General features: G+C 46.1%; 1 protein-coding gene across 2 annotated transcripts in view; it reads right to left on the bottom strand.

Annotated features, from left to right (window-relative positions):
• RELN (reelin) overlaps positions 1 to 13,612 on the bottom strand; it is a 270,835-nt gene extending 257,223 nt beyond the window's left edge. For both annotated transcript variants that reach the window (XM_065743657.1, XM_065743656.1), the window contains exon 1: positions 13,384 to 13,612. In XM_065743657.1, coding sequence (XP_065599729.1) covers positions 13,384 to 13,612 — 229 coding nt within the window. The remainder of the gene's footprint in view (positions 1 to 13,383) is intronic.
• Positions 13,613 to 20,669: the final 7,057 nt, after the last annotated feature.

Raw genomic sequence — 20,669 nt, 5'->3', positions numbered from 1 at the left:
CTCACCACAACCCCCCTTCAGGAAGTGGTAGAGTGCAATAAGGTCTCCTCTGAGCCTCCTCTTCTCCAGACTAAACAATCCCAGCTCCCTCAGCCGCTCCTCATAAGACTTGTGCTCCAGGCCCCTCACCAGTTTTGTTGCCCTTCTCTGAACACGCTCCAGGGCCTCAATGTCCTTCTTGTAGTGAGGGGCCCAAAACTGAACACAGTACTCGAGGTGCGGCCGTACCAGAGCTGAGTACAGGGGGATGATCACCTCCCTGCTCCTGCTGGCTACACTATTTCTAATACAGGCCAGGATGCTGTTGGCCTTCTTAGCCACCTGGGCACACTGCCGGCTCATGTTGAGCCGAGCATCAACCAACACCCCCAGGTCCTTTTCCTCTCTACATTCTTCAAGCCATTCTGCCCCAAGCCTATAGCATTGCATGGGGTTATTGTGGCCAAAGTGCAGGACCCGGCACTTGGTCTTATTGAACTTCATCCCATTTTGCTCAGCCCAGCTGTTCAGCCTATCCAAATCCCTCTGAAGGGCCTCCCTACCCTCAGGCAGTTTGACACATCCTCCCAGCTTTGTGTCATCTGCAAACTTACTGAGGGTACACTCAATTCCCTCATCTAGGTCATCAATAAAGATATTAAACAAGATGGGCCCCAAAACTGACCCTTGGGGGACACCACTCGTTACAGGACGCCAGCTGGACTTAACTCCATTAACCACTACCCTCTGGGCACGGCCCTCCAGCCAGTTCTCCACCCAGAGAAGAGTGAACCTGTCCACACCACGGGCTGCCAGTTTCCTCAGGAGAATACTGTGGGAGACCGTGTCAAAGGCCTTGCTGAAGTCCAGGTAGACTACATCAACAGCCTTTCCCTCATCTACCTGTCTGGTCACCCAGTCATAGAAGGAGATGAGGTTGGACAAGCACAACCTGCCCCCGGTGAACCCGTGCTGGCTGGGTCTGATCCCTTTATTGCCATGCACATGTCGTGTGATCTCCCTCAATATCATCTGTTCCATAACTTTCCCTGATACCGAGGTCAGGCTGACAGGCCTGTAGTTCCCCGGGTCTTCCTTACGGCCTTTCTTGAAGATGGGAGTCACATCGGCAAGCCTCCAATCTTGTGGGACCTCTCCAGATAACCAGGAATGCTGATAGATGGCAGAAAGTGGCTCGGCAATCACCTCTGCTAGCTCCCTCAGCACCCTTGGGTGGATCCCATCTGGCCCCATGGACTTGTGGCAGTTCAGATGGAGGAGAAGATCTCTGACCGTCTCTGCTTGAACCACAGGGGGTGCATTATGCACCCCGTCCCGGACTTCCAGGTCAGGGCAAGTACCATTTGGATAACTGTCCTGTCTATTAAAGACAGATGTGAAGAAGGCATTGAGAACCTCAGCCTTTTCCTTGTCATCTGTGGTTATATTGCCTGCCTCGTTGAGTAAAGGAGGGAAATTTTCCTTAGTTTTTCTCCTGCTGTTAATATATTTGTAAAAGGGTTTCCTGTTCTCCTTTACAGCATTAGCCAGCCTAATTTCAAGCTGGGCTTTAGCATTTCTAATTTTCTGCCTGCAGATCTTGGCCAGTTCTCTGTAGTCACCCCAAGTAGCCTGACCCATCTTCCAGAGGACATAGACTCTCCTTTTCTCTCGGAGTCTCAACAAAAGATCCCCGTTCATCCACACTGGTCTTTTGCTCCTCCGGCTTGACTTACAGGACTCCGGGACTGCCTGCTCCTGTGCCTTTAAGATTTCCATCTTGAAGAGCATCCAGGCTTCCTGGACCCCTTTACCCTTCAGGAGCAAGTCCCAAGAGACCCTTGCAACAAGTGTCCTGAACAGGTCAAAGTCTGCCCTCTGGAAGTCCAAGGTAATAGTTTTGCTAGTCACCCTCTTGACGGCACCCAGAATAGCAAACTCCACCATTTCATGGTCACTCTGGCCAAGACAATCTCCAACCTTCACATCCCCTACTAGTCCTTCCCTGCTAGTGAAAAGTAGGTCAAGCAAGGCATCTCCCCTGGTAGGCTCTTGCACCAGCTGAGTCAGGAAGCAATCATCCACACATTCTAGAAATCTCAAGGACTGCTTCCTCTGCGCAGTATTGTATTTCCAGCATATATCAGGGAAGTTGAAGTCCCCCATGAGAACGAGTGCTGGCCATCGTGCAACATCTACGAGTTGTTTATAGAACATCTCATCTATTTCTTCATCCTGACTAGGTGGTCTGTAACAGACCCCCACCACGATGTCACTCCTAAGGACTATCCCCCTGATCCTTATCCATAGACACTCTACTTTGTCATTTCCAACCACTTGGTTCCACTTTTCCCACTGCTCTCCAGGACAATACAATAGCTAGGAAAGAACAAGAAATATAGATAATGTTTATCTTATATGTTTATCTTCACCATTTCTCCACATTCCATTTCCACTACAATGGGATCTGCAGAATCTTAGGAACGTAGTATGTCCCTAGGAAAGGAATCCATGAGGATCACTGAGTCCAGTTCCTAGTTCCACACAGGAACACACAAAATTCAAACCCTATGTCTGAGGGCATTGTTCAAACACTCCCTGAACTCCAGCAGGTCAGGGACATGCCCACTGCCCTGGGCAGCCTGTTCCGTGCCCATCACCCTCTGACGCACATTTTCCTAACACCCAGGCTAACCCAGCCTCCCAAAACAGCTCCATGCCGATTCCTTGGGCATGTCACTGTGACAGTGACCAAAGCTCAGCGCTGCCCTTCCGTTCCCTGAGTGCTGCAGCCGCCATCAGGACTCAGCTCAGCCTCCCAAAATTCATATCCCTCTACTGGACTCTGCCCAGTAGCTTTATGTCCCTCTGATGTTGTGGCACCCACACTGCACCCAGTGCAGGAGGTGAGGCCTCACAGCGCAGAGCTGAATGGGACGAACCCTCCCCTCACCCGCTGGCAGCACTGGGCCTGGTGCATACCCAGGGTACGGTTGGCCCTTTGGGCTGCCAGGGTACATGGAAGAATCCAGTCAGCTAAGGATCTGTATTGTGCATCTTTAAAGCGGGGGCTCAATCCCTTTTCACTTTATCTGTAAATATCACACCTACACTAGTGAAGTCCTCTTTTTACAGACATGACATGAGCCTAACTGCCTAGATAAAAAATGAACTTGCATTTGTTCTGAGATTTGTGTTAGAAATATTTCCTTCTGGAGCAATGTCCAACCTTATTCTCTTCAATGTCTGTTAAATTATGTCAGCACCCAGTATTTCCCTCGCTAATAATGCAGACATTCTTCTAAATACATTCCCTTGCCCAGTTGCCCTTTCTAGGCTTCTTGGGACAGATTCAATAATCCATTATTTTTACGCCTTGCTTAATAAATGTAGATTAAAGTTTTAAATGATGTTAATTTACAACACTGAAAGTCCAAAGTGGCTTGCCTGGAATGGGGTGAAATCAGAGTAATTATCCTAAAAGCCATGCATTATCTTCCACACAACACCAGGAGTACACCTTTCATTTACAATGGAAAACTGCAGTGAAGGCAGAAACTTCCATATTGGTTGCAGAGGCTGATGGTGGTAGAGTAGTAAAATAAAATCAGGGCTAGGTAAGGAAGATTGGAAACATCACCTTGTGCTGCGCCATTTATGTTGAGCTTTGTTGCACTTGGTCATCCCTTCTGACTTCACCTTTCTGTGCCAGAAACCTGGAGTCAGTCTCACCCTGAAGCAGCGCTGCCACAGCAGAGACAGAAGCCACAGTGCTCATTTGGAGGAATAGATTCATCAAATTTTTCAAGGTGTCAGACAGAATATGTGATTTTCAAGATTGTCAAGAATCTTACAGTCTAAAGATTGTATGTACTGTGCTCACTAGCTTCTGTAGGAGTGCTGTATATAGAAAAAAGTCTACATGCTCTACAGAAACTATGTCAATCCCCAGCAAACCATAAATAAATGCACATTCTCTATTTCTGACTATTTGCCACTGGGATATATTTGATAACTGCAATACACAGAAACTTAGTAAATCTGTAAAGAAAGGTTAATAGTTGTGGTGCAGTTCACTGTTGAGAACTCATCAGTGTTTTCTAGCAGTTAGTGATGTCCAATCAGGAAATATGCTGTACTGAAATAAATTTTTCAATGTGCTTTTTTTTTTTTTTTTTTTTTCCCTGGAAGAAAATTGTTGTAAATAGCAGAAGAATTTGCTCTCTGGTATCACCAAGTGGGAAAAAAAAGGGGTTGGGGTAAGCTGGGCATTGGGTAATGTAATTTAGGCAATGACCCAAAAGAGGAATAGCCAGTAACACACAAGTGCCTCTGCTCAGAAACACTTTGGACTTCTAAAAAGATTATCTTTACTAAGAAAAGAGCCAGATGCCATAGCATTGGCCTTCTCTCAGTGATCACTGGCATAAAAGCTCCCTTACATCTGCTGCCACTTGATGAAACAAAACTTCCATCTCCTTGAGTGGAAAGGTCCACAGATGCTTAAAGAAGTAATCTAGGCTGCCAGAGGCTAGAGAGGGACCAGGCCAAACTCACACCTTTTAACCTCCTCTGGCTGGAGTAATTTCTGCAAACATCACAGATCCATTACAACTGCGTAATATTCACTCCATATTAGCAATACATTGAAGGAAAAATAGGGTAATGAGGAAGATTAAGGATGATTTCCTTTAACGAGATAAACCTGCAATTCTCAATGCCAACTTCTATGTCTACTCTGAACAGTTTTTTTCCTATTTGAGGAGGGCAGCTTTGTAAATATAATTCCTTGGGAATTAAAAAGAAGATAATTTTAGAGACATGGAGGTCTGTTTGTCTAATTAAATGAATTCTTATTCTGTAGATGTATTGTAATAGGTTTTCAAGTTTGTAAGCAGAAATGTTCTCTAAATGTAGACATCCATAAGGAGCGAAGTGATAGATCTCCTCTAAGGCTTTTTTTTTTTTACTGAAAGACTGAACTGGGAAAAAGATTTCTGCTGAGGAAGAAAACTGAACAATGGCTGAATGTAAAGGAAAATGTGGTCAATGTATATATCAGAAGCCCCATAGCAACTGCAGGTATCATTACAGAAAACAAGAGTTTGTTACCTTGGAAATGGCAGTATTCCTACCAGCTGCACTTTGGTGCCTTAAAGAGCTAATTATTATTCTGTTATTTATTTTGGGAACAAATGTGAGAGGAGTCATGAGGGTTACTTGTTTGAATCAAATCTGTTCAGTGGCCGGAAATTAAATGGTCAACTTGTCAGAAGTAGAACTATTCGATTTTTGGTTCAGTGACCAAAATGAAAAGAAAAAGAAAGAAAAAGAGATCAGCTAACATAAAAGGAGAAGTACTGAGAGTTTAACACTTGCACACAAAAAAATAAAATATGTTTGGTCAGTATGAAAGTCTTCAATGAAGAGGGAAAAATTTGATAAATAATATTGTTCAAGCAGAAAGGTCTCTCATTTCATTTTCTGATTATTCAATTAACTTCTTTTTTTCCCTTTTTGTAGTCAGTTTCAAAATTAAGATACCTTCCCAAAGCAAAAATCCAAAGTTTGCACTGAAAATGTCAACAAAGCATTTCAAATTCTTGACTATTTTCTACTCAGTGACATAGTCAGTTTTCATCCTCCTCACAGCCAAATTATAAATGCATTTATTACTCATTACAAACATGGCAATTTTATCTGAACAAATTATAAAGTCCCATTCCTTATGAAACAGTACTATGAACTTGAAAACTCTTCTGTTGGGCAATTGGTAATCAGCAAATCAACGACAACAATCGGAAAGCATTAAAATATTTGCCAGAGGGTTTTGATTTTGAAACCAGCCAGAACAATGCCCTCCATGCTGCCATCTTTGGGGGCTAGAGACAGAACAATTACTTCACAAAGATATTTAATGTTGGTGTTTAACCAGACATCCTTTATTTTGAAAATACTAGAAAGGTATTTTTATGGAACTTGATAGTAGTGACTCTGTGACCTGACACCCCACAAGCAAGCCTGCTTGCTGCGGCACTTGCTGGGCCGTGCTGGATCTTTGTCTGGGTCAGCGGTGCTGTCTGTTTCTTTCTGCAGTTCATAGTATTGAAAATCATTTCACCCTTTGTCCAGATGAATGTGTCTAATTCTGGAAGGAGGCTTGTTTTCTCTAGCAGCATATTTCCCCTGTGAGATAGGAACATTGGAAGGTTGTTCTGGCCTGGAAACTGCCACTTGTTTAGTCAGAAAGATAAACATTATCTATATTTCTTGTTCTTTCCTAGCTATTGTATTGTCCTGGAGAGCAGTGGGAAAAGTGGAACCAAACAGCAGAGGCCTTGCCAAGCCCTGTGACGTGATGAATGACTTCTCACATCCCAGGGCCTGACACAGGGAGAGGCCACAGAGGGTTGTGCTGCTGTTTTTGGATGTTAAAAGGCTGATCACCTGCTCACTGCTCACATTTATCACACAAAAAATGCCCTCAGGAGCAGGACACACACGGCGATCCCAGTGCTGCCATGGAGTATTCCTCTTCAATAGCTTGGCCAGTATACATAAAAAACTGGTCTTCAGCCTGCATCAGCTGATTGTGTCCTTGGTAACTGATGATTATTCTACCAGACATGTTGAAGCCAAAAAGTCTCCCTCAATTATGGAAGAAAGATAATCCCAGATTTCTCTAAGCCTTCTGGCCAGTGAGTGTTGTGTGCTCTCTTTTCCCTTTTCCTTCCTTCCCTTCCACTATGATGCAAACATTCAAGGTCTTCCCATATTTCCAGGGAGCATCCAACATCTGCTGCCTGTGAGCAACCAACATACAAATCTCTTCCAACCCAAGCTGAGGCTGGGAACAGGAGGGGAATGAAGGATGGGATGCCAGTGCCCCAGCCACCATTGGCCACAAGGAATTATGTCTCAGAGCTGGTGAGCAGATCTCCTTCATGTTTGAACATCCTAAAGCTTCTACTTTAGAATCAAGCATGGCAATGGCTTTGTAAATATTTCCAAGATCCAGCAATCCCCTATACCTGGAAGGCTGGAATTGTTAATAAGACTTCTCATTGCCAAGTATACCTCAAGGTATTTCTCACTCTGGGGCACAGATGGGCAAGGCATCATTATTTTATGAAGGAGACCAATGTAGAAGTCCAGAAGAGAGGAATTTGTATCTTATTTTTTTATTTTATGGAAGGTGTAGGGTGAAGCTTGCACCTGAATGGAGATGGATTTGATGCCTGCTGCCACTCCAGGCTCTCACAAATAACAGACATGAGCTGGAAAAGCTCCACTGATTCTACCCCCCAAAGAGACACCTGTGAAAATCCCACAACCAATATTAATATCAGAGTGTCTAGACAGAAGATGAGAACTGCCAGCTTTGTTCCTACAAACCCACCGGGATAAAAATTCTGCCAAAAGGTACTTTACAAAGACCTCAAGAAAACAGCCTCTGCTTGGAATAAGCCATTGGAAGTTTATGAGTTCCTCACCTGCTCCCCTGCTACTTCCACAGGCCCTTCACTTCCAGCCCTTACATACCTCTCCTGTTTTCCATGTTAATGCACAGAATCATAGAATATCCCAAGTTAGAAGGGACACACAAGAATCAGAGTCCAACTCCTGGCTCCACGCAGGACCACCCAAAATTAAAAACCTATGATGCCTTGAGTGCATTTTCCACACGCTCCCTGAACTCCAGATGCTCCAGGCTGTGACCTCTGCCCCATGGGATGGGTCAGTGGGGTTTCTGCCCCTGTAACACCATCACTTGTTGATTTGGCACGGCCCATATTACACTGACTTTGTGACGCACTCTTGGGCTTTCATTTTCCAGGGAAGGGTGGATGGATAAGACAGCAGGCTTGACAAGAAGAAATCAGGAAAGAACTTCCCAAGGCCTCTTCCACAAGCAATCTATTCTTGGGCCTCGACGGATGTTAAAAGTTGCACTGTAAGAATTTGTACTGTGTTTATCCCAGTGGCCACTCACAACTGGGAAAAAAAAAAAAAGGGAATGACACAAATATTCCAGAAACACGTTTGCACTCTATGCACTTTTTATGCCAGATGAAAAGGCAGGAAATGTTAACACAAAGAAAGGAAGCATGTTAAAAAGACTGAAACTTTCATCACAGACTATTGAAATTCTCAAACCAAGGACTGGTAGGAAAGATTGCTTGTTCTCGGAGGTAAGACAGTGCTGTTTCCTTTCCTTTTCAAGCAGCAAAGATTCATGACAAATCCAAGCCACAGCTGTAGAGCACGAGGCAAAAAGCTAATGAATCTTGTGTCAGAACACATCTCCATTGTATCATCAGGTCTGTCATCATACCTCAATCTGTCCATGTGCAAATACCACATTATCGCGCAGTGTTAAAGTGTGACACTATCTTAAAGACAGTGGTCTTTAAAAATCCAGATCAACAGAACAATGAGGTAAATTAGAAATGTTGACAGCCGACTGTCATACTCTGTTCTACCTGATGAACCAGCATGGCTTGGGCCAAACAGGCAGTGCAAAAACTTCAGAGAAATGAGCTATGTATCACCACAACACAGTAACCTACTTACACACTGTTCACTGGCCAACTTGGGTACTGAAGTAGAAGGTTTATATCTTGCTATATGTGAAAATATACACATAATAGAAATGTATTATATAATGTAATGTACATATACATATATAAAATTACAGCTACTGGGTATTTATAGAAAAAGTAACTTTTAAAAATAATCTACTAAAAGCTGTTACCATGGACAGATTTTAGCAATTCCATAGATAAACTGTATGCATTCAAATTTACATCCTTCAGACTTGAAGTATGTGCAATATTCTCAGATCAATTTTTAATGCAGTCTGCCCATGCAGACCAGTAACACCGACAATGCCGTTTCTGTCCTGTAGTCTGATGTCACCTGGCAAATGTGGGTCAGGCCAGCACACTGTGCTGACTGCAATTGCTGTTATTTGGGGCAATCAACTCTCCTTTGCAGGGATAGCAGCCCCCTGATGGGGGCAGAAAGGATTTAAGCAGAGATTACATCTCTTCTGCAAATTTGCAAGAAGGATTCATGGAGGCCTTTGTGGGCCATTACCTCCTTTTATAAATCCCATATCTGACTGTATCTATGGTTGAGCCATCTGCTGGCTGCTTATCTGGCCCAGGAATGAGAATGATGGCAGCTGACACCATTAAAATGTAACATCTTCCCTAGGAAAATACCTTGACTTTGTCTGCCTTTTTCTTTCAAGGTTACCAGCCTTCATAAGCTTGTGGTCAAGAGATCTTGAGTGAAGAACTTTTTAAAACTTGCATGTTCATGTCACCTTAACTCTAGGACTGGTCATGAGCTTCTGAAATAGAACTTATTTACCTATTTAAATAAGTGAGGTTCAGATATGACATATTCAAACCACAGATTGCATAGAGAACAGAGCACATTATTCAGAAGTCATTTCTGCTTCTGCAAACTCTGGTCTATGCAAGAAGATCCTAAACAGAATGGAGCGCGGCTGGGGTGAACTCTTTGGGCATTGGTGGATGAAGGTTTTTCTCTGAGTGCCCCAGAAGAAAAACTTTATGGATTATGAAACCTTTACACCACTGAAAGATTTTGCTAAAGACCCAATAGGAAGGAAAAGACTTGAAAACCCAGGATGTGTCCCATTCTTAATAACTCCTTTGCTGTTGCTACCTGTTGCTAGCCTGAGTTTTAATTGTAGCTTACTATAATAGTTAACTGTACTCCTACGACCAAAACTTTCTAAACGGCCCTGTAATTTTGAACAAAATAATAATGGAAGTAGCCATTCTTACAAATATGATGGCAATGTATAAGTAGAAGAGACCAGTGTTTTGGAGGGAATATCCTGCAGAAGTTTCTAAGAACTGACATAATTATCTGAAAGAGACTGGAAAGCATTGACCAAAACCTGCTCCTCCTTTACTAACGAGCCATTATTAGTATCACATTCTCCACACATTTTACTAGTGGCTCACAGAAAGTTGTGTACACTTTGCAATAACTGATAGAGAAGGTGTCATAACCAAGTTTCTGCACCTTTCTTACAACCCTATTTCTCTGTTCCTCAAGCAGCATCACTTCTTCTTCTCCTGTTATTTTCTCTCACCCTCTCCCTTACTGTGGATTCCAACACACTCTTCTTATTTTTTCCTAGTCTGAACAATCAGACTTCACAATGCACATGCCCACCAGACCAACTTGGTACCAAAAATGACAGTATTCCCAATGAGTCACAACCTATATTTCTTACATACAGTGGCTAAATAACAAAGGTGGATTTGGCCACACTTTGAACAACTTCTAATCAGTACTGGAAGAGTGTGTAATTACCACTTTTTTTAGTTGAAAACTTCTTTCTTTTTTGAAACCTATCAAAGCAATGGTTCCACACAATATACAGTATGTCCAAGAATAGTAACAGCCATTGATGGAAACTGATAACATTTGGGGACTGAAGGTTAATCAGTTCTGGGAAAAAAAAAAAAAAAAAGGAACAATAGAGAGTGAAATAGGAACTCAAGTCTCATTAAAGAAAACTATTTTAAGGCTGGAATTATGAGTTTTGACATCAATTATGGGAAAACAGTTCAAAGTTATTCCTGAAAGATCTAAATAAGAAACCTTGAGAAAAGAGCACTGTTTGCAGTGAGAGCAAAACCTTTTTTTTGAGAGATACAAAAAAGTACTGTGTGAAGAATCCCTCTGCATTGTTTTAAACCCTACCAATATCAATGCTCATTTTAAGTTTTCTGTGATTAAAGGCAGTGAGGATTCAATGATCAGTCAGGCTGATCCTTCAGCATGTGTTTCCTTTGTGTATCTCCAGCGTACAAATCTGCCTGCAAACTGTGGGATGAACTCACAGCACCGGGGGCAAACTGATGTGAATAACCAAAATAGAACACAGATTGAAAAGAAACATAAAAGAAAGGGGAAAAAAAATTGTGCAAAGATTTTGGATTTGTAATTTCTTTCTTGAAGGAATGGCATTCTGCTCTGTAGATTACAGTGAAAAAGCCCAGGAGAAAGTGGGATCACTTCAAATCTATGAGCAAGCCCTGATGTAGCCCAGCTCTGAGCACATGAACACCACTTGGCTGGAAGGGAGCTGAGCAGGTGCCTGCGTTGAACAACTGCACACTTTGTCAGTTTGGATATGAGCAAGTGCATAACTGCTCTGACAGCTCAAAGACTTAATTAGATTTGGAAAAGAAGCTAATTCAAGGAATAGAAGTCTGTCAAAGGTGATCAAACTGTTTGCCAATTTCAAATCAGTCCTGTATGGAAAAGAGCATATTTATGTGCAGAGCAGTTCTGCTCCTTTCAGTCAATGTGTATTTAAATATTTAGTGACTGCAGGGATAGGACCAAACTGGGAGCAGTTTTAGGGGTTAGGGGTGAAGTGCTAAATCCTAAAGAATCCAATTTACCAATGCAAAGTAGGGAATACTTTTGTCCTCACTTTACTTATGAGGTTCATTGTCAGTGGGAAGTGAAGTGCTTGACCCAGTGTGCCAGAGAAGCTGCTTGGAGAAGTCCAGTTCTCACCCAATGCCCACATGTCTCCATGGGTACCTTCTGTTTCACGGGCACGGGGCAGCACAAGAGACCACTGGGGAGATGGATGTGAGCCAGTGTCACAGCTCTGTATGTAAACCAATTAACAGAACATCGTGAGCTGATTTGTGTTTGGTATTTCTTCTCTTCCAGCCCTTCAGATGAGGTTTCATCCAATTCACTCATCTCTGAATGGTACTCATGGTTTCAGCTGTCAGTGAGCAGAGAGGCAGTGAGTGCAGAGCAGCCCTGCTGGACCCCGCGCTCAGAACACACTCTCTGCACAGGTGGATTTCCATTGCACATCTGTACATCTCCCTTTGTCCTGTGATCCTGCACTGCGTTTGCAGCTCCACCTCACAAGTCTGCCTTTGAAATCTTGTGTTTTTAACAGTAAACGCTGAAGCAGTGCAGACTGGGATTTGCCAGTAACATTAAACTGCATTACAAAGCAGCCCAGATTACTCTGGATTATTTTTTCAGGTTTTATATATATATATTTGGTTCTGCGTTGAACACGGATAATTGTTTCAAGATATTCAGGCGAGATGTTTCAAAGTATCTAAGAGACTAAGAGTGCTTCGCACAAGGGTACATAGCCGCGTTGCACGGAGCCAGCAGGCGCTGCCTCTGCCAGTGTTTTGACAGCTAAGTGTTCCATCAGTGCGCAGAATTAAAAGCATAAAATCCCATTAGACGCTGAAAGCAGGGCGGGAGGCCGGCTCACGGCACGGTGTACCCCCACCTCGTGCTGCTTCGCACATCAGCGTCAAGTTCAGCTCGAGGACTGTGCGCCCTGGAAGGGGCCGTCCCCCCGCTCCGGGCTTCGGCTTCTCTCCCTGCGCAGCGACAGCGGGAGCGATCCTGTCGCTTAAGCACCTGAGCCGTGGGATAAAAAACCCGGAGCTAAAAGCTGAGGGAAATTCGGGATTGTTTTTTTTCGCTCTCGAGTTAGGGTTCGGCGGGTTGGATGCAATGCGACCGCTCCGAGAGAGGATACGGGGCTCCGAGGGGAAACGGAGCACGGCGAAGTCACAGAATTTACATACGGGGATGGTTAAAAAAAAGATAGCAACACTTTTATAAGAAGTTTCGTATGGATTTTCTAAGAACTGCGTTGTTAAAGGCTATACAGAGAGAAAAACTTCAGCGCTCCTAAGCCGGTGAGAACGGCTGTTTGACGTTCGTTCTCCCCGTCCTTTCAATGGGAACGAAATCCGTCAGAACATCCACATCCCTCCGAGATTCTCTGATGTGCTTTAAACTCAAATTCTGAGCCGGAACGCATCAAAGACAGCAGTTCGACTCTATCCTTAGCCAGGGACCATCCCACGGTGTCTTATTCCGAGCAGGACGCTTTCAATAAATATTTACTGTTCTATTTTTCTGTCTTTTTAATGCTTATTGCAAATCAGCGCTTATTACGTAGCGTCGCAAAACCTCGAGCGGACGCGAAGAGGGGAGAAGGATCCGCCGCTACACCTCGAGGCGGCCTTCCGTGCTCACGAATTAGAAACGTTCCGCACCTGAAAGTTTGCCCTGCGTAGAGGCAGCGATGGGGCTCTGTAGCTTCTCCTCGCTTTGGGGCGCTCACAGAGAGCGGGTACTGCGGTGTTACCCGCCCCAAGCCCCCCCTCCCATCCCCCGTCGCCACCTGTGAGCATCCCCCGGGCGCGGCCAGCTCCGTGCACGTCGCACCCCAGCAGGGCGCGATCCCCGGCTCCCGACGGGGGGACGGAACGGACCGCCACCAACTTCGCAGCGTCGGGCGGTCCCCCGGGGATGCTCGCATCCTCCCCAAGCGCGTCCGTCACTTACCGTGGTACTCCTGGCCGGGCACGTAGGCGGCGGGGTTGCCGGCGATGTGGAGGGCGATGAGCACCTCGCCCTGTTCGCCGTCCCCCTCCAGCTCGCCGTGGTGGGTGCAGAGGAAGAAGAAGGGCGAGAAGCGGGCTCGGGGGGTGGCCGCCCGTCCCGCAGCCAGCAGGGCTCCCAGCGCGGCCAGCAGGCAGGGCCAGCCCCCGGGGACGCCCCGCCGCCGCTCCATGCTGCTGCCGCCGGTGCCGCTGGGGCATCCAGGGCACGGCGGGGCCGCCGCGCCGCGCCGCGCCGCTCCGCTCCTCTCCCCGCGGGACGGGACGAGACGCGACGGGACGGGACGCGGGGAGGGACGGACGGGGCGGGACGGGGCGGGCGCTGCCCCCCGCGGAGCCCGCGGAAGTTCGGGGAGCGCGGAGAGGAGCGGAGCGAGGTGAGGGCGACCGCGGCCCCTCCGCGCCCGCCGAAGGCTGCGCTGCCCCGCGCGGCTCCGCCGTCCCCGTCTGCCGCTGCCGGGGTGCGGGGTTCGGAGCCGGGAGCGCGAGGGTTGGGAATAATTTATTTCCCCCGGTGTCGGGGTGGGAGGGAGGGGAAGGTCCCTCCTCCTCCTCCTCCTCCACCTCTTTCTCCTCCTCCGCCGGCGCCGCCCGCTCCTCGCTCTGCGCGTTGGGGTGCGGTGCTGCCGCTGCGGGGCCGCGGGCTGCCGGCCCGGCGCTGTCGCTGCCCTTTGTCTGCCGCCCGTCCCTGCCCACGGGTCCCCGCCCCGGCCCCTGGCGCTGCTCCCGGGTCCCTGCCCCAGCTGCAGCCCCCCATACCTGAGTCCCCGTGCCCCCATCCCGCTGCCCCAACCTCTGTCTCACTGCCTCCATCCCTGTCCCACAGCCCCAGCCCCTGCGCGCACATCGCAACCCTCTTCCTTTTGCCCCTACCCTTCCTCCTCTGCCCCTGTCTCTGCCTCTGTCGTTGTCCCTGCCCCAGACCCGGCCCTGGTAGATGTGCACCCACTGCTCGGGAAAACGTCGGGTTTGTATTCAGACCTTCTCCTTCACATACACAGAGACCCTGCAGCTCAGGAGGGGTCCCCAAGGAGCGCAGGTCCCCAGGAGGGCGGGTCGGTCCTCAGGAAGATGTGCCCGGGCCCCGCACCTCAGCAAGAGAGGTGAACGCTGACTGGACTGCAGGGGGAATGAGCAGCTGGACACAAAGCGCTGTCAAGAGGAGTAATTCATAAAAAACGTACATTTTTAACAGAGCAGGGCTAGCAGAGGGACTGCAGCATCAGGAGGCAGGAGCAAACCTACCGGTCTATAAGGTATGTGCCACACTGCTGCTGGATGCCAACTGGTGTCCAGGGACAGCGCGGGCGAGCACCGGTGACATGATGTAAGCGGAAAGCAGAGCGAACTTGCCAGCATTTTGTCCAGCGCAGAACTGGCATGGGCCAGGGGCTCCCTCCTGGATCTGTGTTGGTGCCAGAGGGAAAGGTTCCCTCTGCAGAGGCGCGAGCCACATGGCAGCTGTCCCTCATTCGCGCAGGCTGCCGGGCTGGCGCACCTCCATGCCGCTGATGGGAGCCCGTGTGGGGCCCTGGGGACATCCTCGCCATCTGCCCGAGCTGCCTCTGCCACTGGCTCTGCACCGAGCTGAGCTCACCACCACCAAGAGAACTTTGCTGCTGTTTTCCTGCCTCAGTTGGCGGTGGGGATGGAGCGACGCCATGTCCCCCATTGTCCTGAGTGGGGGAAGCACGGGGACACTCCTCAGTGAAGATGCAGAGGCACAGAGGTGCAGGGGACATCCAGCTCCAGCTGGCGGCTGTCCCGGGCCACTGCCTTGGAAACAGTGCTCCTCGTCAGCCTGGCTCCGACTCTTCCCTTTTAGCTCCTTTATTTATTTTTCAGCTTCGGGCATTTGTTTGTTTTAGATATTTTTAACATCTGTGCCTCCTCTATAAGTTTCAGTGTTTGTAAAAGTGATGCACTAACATAATTTGCTCATACCAGAATCTCACACAGGCATAAGCTGTTCAGGCTCCCTCCAGAAATGCCCTGGGGGTATGTTTGCCCCATGTGTTCCCACTCCCCCATACAACTAAGTGCTCACTCACCATCCAAACTGCTCGGGGTCCATTCTATTTCATAACGGAAGAAGTGACAGGGGAAGGGGCGATTTGCTCCCACTGCTGCAAGTGGTCCCCGAGCAACCAGCAAAGCTCATTTATTTTTCCTCCAAGAGATAACTCTCTAAATAAGTTTGGGAGCATGGGAGTATCCAATCAGCCAGGGGATTTCTCACTGAAGTCGCTGGGATTTGGATACGCCCTGTGGTGATGAATTTTAGGCAATTTTCTTTGTTTCCAGTGGTTTAGTGCCCCGCGTAGCCAGGATTGTCGGTGCAGCTGGGCACTAAAAGCTGTATTGTTGCTTACCAGCAAGGGGGAAACAAATGCAATGCATTGCAAAGCAGTGTGGTCAAGGCAAGGTCTCTGCTTGTAAGCCTCATACTCTGCCTTAGTCATCTCCCTCCTCCACTTCTGTACCTTACACCTTTCTGTGTCCTTTCTCCTTTGCTTTTACTGCTCCTCAAGGTGTCTCACCCCTTCTTTGAAGGTCACAACCTGTGCTTTGTCCTTGGAGAGACCCCCGAGTGCTAATACTGAGGCAGACAGGACAAAAAGGGCTCTCTGGGTCCTCCAACCACTGGTGACAGACACGTAGACCAGCCAGGATCCCTGCTTTCCTGAACCCTCATCATCAGGGTCAAAGAGTGCTTCATAAAACTGCCCTGTAAGTTTCTGGTTCTTTGTATAGAAGAGTGGTGCCCATCAACAAAACATGGGGATGAGGAGTATTGCAAAAACTGCAAAGTTATAATTATGCATGTTCCTACATCAGTAGGGAAACACTTGCTAAGGAAACTTCCAGGTGAGCCAAGGCTGTGGCCAACCCCTGTGCCCCGGGGGAAAAGAAGGAAAAGAAACACTGTGAGCCCAGTTCTCCCATAACTCCCCCCAGACATCCCCCTCGTGGAGCTCTTGTGCCCCTCAGCAGTGGGGATTTTGTCCCCTGTACTGGGTCAGTATGGTACCTGCCTACTGAAGATAAGGCATTCATGCAATATCTTTGGCCAGTATTTCCCATTCATCCTTCTATTACTGACAGCTAGATTAAAATGTTAATATTATTATTCATAATAGTACAGGCTATTTAAGAAAAGCAACTCAGACCAACCTGCCTGTATCAAAACAAAACCTTATAAAACGATAATATTGTTTATTTTCATGTCTCTAATCCAGACTTCTTGTGCAAGTTACCACTACACACTGTTAAAAGCTGAGAGCACCTAATGCTGCGAGACAGAGGTTACCATGGGCTGTCACCCATCATGTAGTATTTTTTTAGCATGGACAACAACAGGGAGTAAATGGAGGTGAGAAATGAGTAAAGAGTCTGTCTGCAATGGAGAACGCAATAGGTGGAACGTAAATAATTACCCGGGAGGTACAGCCCCCCCCCAGGCATGTGTGACAGGGGGAAATCACAGCACAGATGGAAGTGGCTGTGGTCCATATTCATTTACAGCAGTGATTATTATCTAGGCACTGGAGCTGCTCACTTCATTCACAGAGCGAGCTTGCACCCCAAAAGCAGAATGGCAAAGCTAACAGCAGAGGAGCCACATTATTAGCATGGCCACAATCAAACCTTTGGAAGAGTCAGGGTAATAAGGAGTTCTGTCAGAGCTCCCTTTTTCTGGGAGGTTTTCATGGGAAGAGCACTCTCGTCACTGCTGAGCTGAGAATCATGATGCAACACTCCAGCTTTTAAGAACAAGAACTTTATATGACAAAGAATGAGGAAACTGCCCAAGGTTTCTTCATAATTGGCTTAGAACAACAGAGACTGCAAGTAACACTTTTTCACTGTGTTATATCATGTCACATTTAAGAACATCATGTTGAGGCACTATTGATTTTCTTATGCTAATAAAGATGGTCAGGTGCAATTTTCAAAGTGAGATCTTTCCACCAAGTGCTTTTCCTTTCCACTCATCCAAGCAAGCAGCAGTGTTTCGCAGTGTGCCTCTCCTCTTGGTCACTGGGCAGATATGGAAAGCTGACCTGCTCTTTTTGCTGCTTGGAAGGTTTTGCTGAAGAAAGGAATACTGATGGCTGGAGGAGCATGGTGTGATGGATGTGCAGAAGGAACAGCCTTGTAGCAGATACAGCGGATGAACTGCTCGCAGGCACTTTTTCTTGAAGAAATACTGTTGTGTGACTGGAGGCAGTGGTTCCCTTGGGCCAGCTGGCCCCTCTGCTCATGTTCCCATCCTTATGGAGCACAGGGCTAAGCCCGGCTGTGTAGCAGTGACTCCTCTGGAGATGAGGAATGTGATGTGTTTGGCAAATGCACACAGCCAGATAAAGCCACTGTGTGTGTCTCATCCCACTCCTCCCTGTCCCAGGTATGGGCTGGAAAAGATGCAAACCAATGATCCAAAGGATGGAACACCACCCCTACAAGGACAGGCTGAGAGTCAGGGCCATTCAGTCTGGAGAAGACTGTGGGGAGATGTGAGGTGTCCTTTCAGTACCTAAAGGGAGACTGTAGGAAAGAAGGGAACAGACTCCTCAGTAGGGTTGGTTGTGACAGGACAAGGGGAAATGGTTTCAAACTAGAAGAGGGGAGTCTTAGATTGGATATAAGGCAGAAGTTTTTTACAGTAAGAGTGGTGAAGCGCCACTCAGGTTGCCCAGAGAGGTGGTAAATGCCCTGTCCTTGGAGACATTCAAGGTCAGGCTGGATGGGACTCTGAGTGCCTCATCTAGCTGTAGGTGTCCCTAATCATTGCGGTGGGGGGTGCTGAATCAGTTGATCTTGAATCAACTTCCAACTCAAACAGTTATGTGGCTCTATGATTCTTTGATTTAACCATCAACACAGGCTGGGATGTTCTACCCCAGTCACCCCAAGGGTCCCTGCATCAGGGAACTCAAGTGGGAGGATGAGTCTGACAACACCAAAAACAAAACACTTCTCTTCTGGCTGTCAAGACTGTGGAAGCTTCAGTGAAGTTGAGCCTCAGCACGTCTGCCTTGTGAACACTGGACAGAAACGTTAGAAGTAATTAGTAGCTAATTGATCTCATCCCTTCTTTCAAAACAAAGTATTCTGTTCATGAAGTCTCCTCATTTTCTCCTATTTATGCAGGCGCTGCCACAGTGACTTACCAGAGGGGTCTGGAGCTCTGGAGTGGCCTTGGCCATGCCAAGTAACCCCTTGGGATGAATTCCTTTTTTGTGCACATGGCTGGTCGCAGTCGTGTAATAATGCAGCCTTGCCTTGCCACTTGCATGAACTTTGCTCTTAAGTAGGGCCCAAGCCATTTCTAAACAAAGGCCTAAATGTGAAATTACAGTCAACTTCCATGCCTATGTTATTACGAGATTTTAATTTTTCTAGAGTATGAACAATAGTGACTGTTTGGTTGCGCTATTTTCCCGGGTGCTGGCACAATATGCGTCTTCTGTAAACTGACATCTCATGATTTTGTCTGAAAATAGAATATTTAACTGCACACATTTTATTCTCTCTTATTGTGTTTCATTCAAATGGTCTTAAACTTGTATTTCTTTATTGCTTATTAACTTTAATGAGGTATGAATATAAAAGAGAATATTAAAAGGGTTTTCTTTTTCAAAAAGGCATTTCTTTACAAACAGTGTTGACGTTATCAAGTAGGTGAGCCTAAGCCCTTAAATTTATTATTGATCTTGTAGTCATTAAAAAAAGAATATGAGATTAAAAAAACCCTTCAAATTAGGCAACTAGGATTAACAGCTTTCTATTGTTTGGTTTAATGACACAATTTAAGTGTGAATACTTTAAAAGTGTAGTAAGTCTTTATGCTTCCATAACGTATGGGTTTTGTTTATTTCTATGAAATTGCTTTAAAGATTTAAGTCTCCTACAGCAAATAAACTGTGCTCATGCTTAGAAAACAAGATACTGTGAGGGATTTTGAGTTTGGAATTATTCTGAGTGTCTATTACGCATAAAAATAAAATTTCTGAAGACAAATACACAATAGTCATTATAAGTCTTGTTTTTATATATTCCTAACTTTGGTGTATTTTCTTTTAATAAATCATTTTGGGTGCAGTGCAAGCACAGGAATATACTTCTTTCTGTGCCTGATCCACTGAGCCAATGTGCCTTATTAACAATGCATGAGGAGCGTACCTAAATATATTTAAGGTAATTCAACTTGACTCTCGTTATTTACAATTCTAATGTTCAATCTTGCTTTGGAAATCTGATTTTCAATGTACGTTAAATAAACATGTATTATATGAAGAGGCATCTCCTTCAACAAATATTCATGGCTATTGTTTCCTGCTATACATTGGCTGATCTGGATTTCTATGAGGAAATGCTGGATATTTACACATGTTACTGAAGTTTCCAAGTTTCATTAACTTGCAAATATTTATCGCGGGTAGTCTTTATCTGAAGAATTTTTTAAATGTCAGTGGCCACAAAAGAAACCCTCAGTCCATTTTACAACCTGATTTATCTCTCTACTTCTCTCTTCTAACCTGAATAACCCCAAGGACCGAAGGTACACACGGCTGACAGGACAGGTCAAATTTAACCGTTTGCTTTGCAAAGGAAAGCAGAATGTAAATCCTGAGGAAGTCCATAAAAGATATTTCTTCTGTTTTATCTAATGATTGCCAAACTTGCAAGACCTGGAAACACCCAATACCATGGGTTTTGAGGATTTGCTCTTATCACTTCTGCATTTAAAACGTATCTAAAATACACAGTGCACATGGTTAAATGTCAGTGTAGCTGTGCATGGAGATCCAACATCCAACACTTTTATCTAAGACACACCACTGCAGCTTTTGAGCCCACAGGCACGCTGGGGGGATGAACTTGGTTTGCCAAGAGTCTACCACAGAACTTTCTAGGCTGCAGGTGCAGGTGCAAATACAATCCAAGCAAAATAAGTACTGTGATTCCATCAAAACCATTTAAAATGCCCACAGATCTATGGAAAGAGGGAATAAGTAGGGAGTTCCCAGTGATAAGGTTGTGCAGAAGGAGAGTGGTCTCAGGCAGCCGAGTCAGTGCAGGATATGTCCCACTGCCCATCACATCTATGCTCCCTGACCTGCAGGACTGCATGGGACATGCATCAGGATTTCAAAGCTCTGTACCTTACACGGGACCTGGTCAGCACAACCAACGAGTGCTCACATTTGCTTTTCTCAGCCCACT

This window comes from Cyrtonyx montezumae, unplaced genomic scaffold (genome assembly GCF_038088225.1).
Source record: "Cyrtonyx montezumae isolate F1298 unplaced genomic scaffold, pur_monq_1.0 scaffold_3, whole genome shotgun sequence".
Classification (NCBI taxonomy): domain Eukaryota; kingdom Metazoa; phylum Chordata; class Aves; order Galliformes; family Odontophoridae; genus Cyrtonyx; species Cyrtonyx montezumae.
Note: the sequence above shows the minus strand (reverse complement) of the source record. Positions and strands in the feature narration are given on the sequence as shown.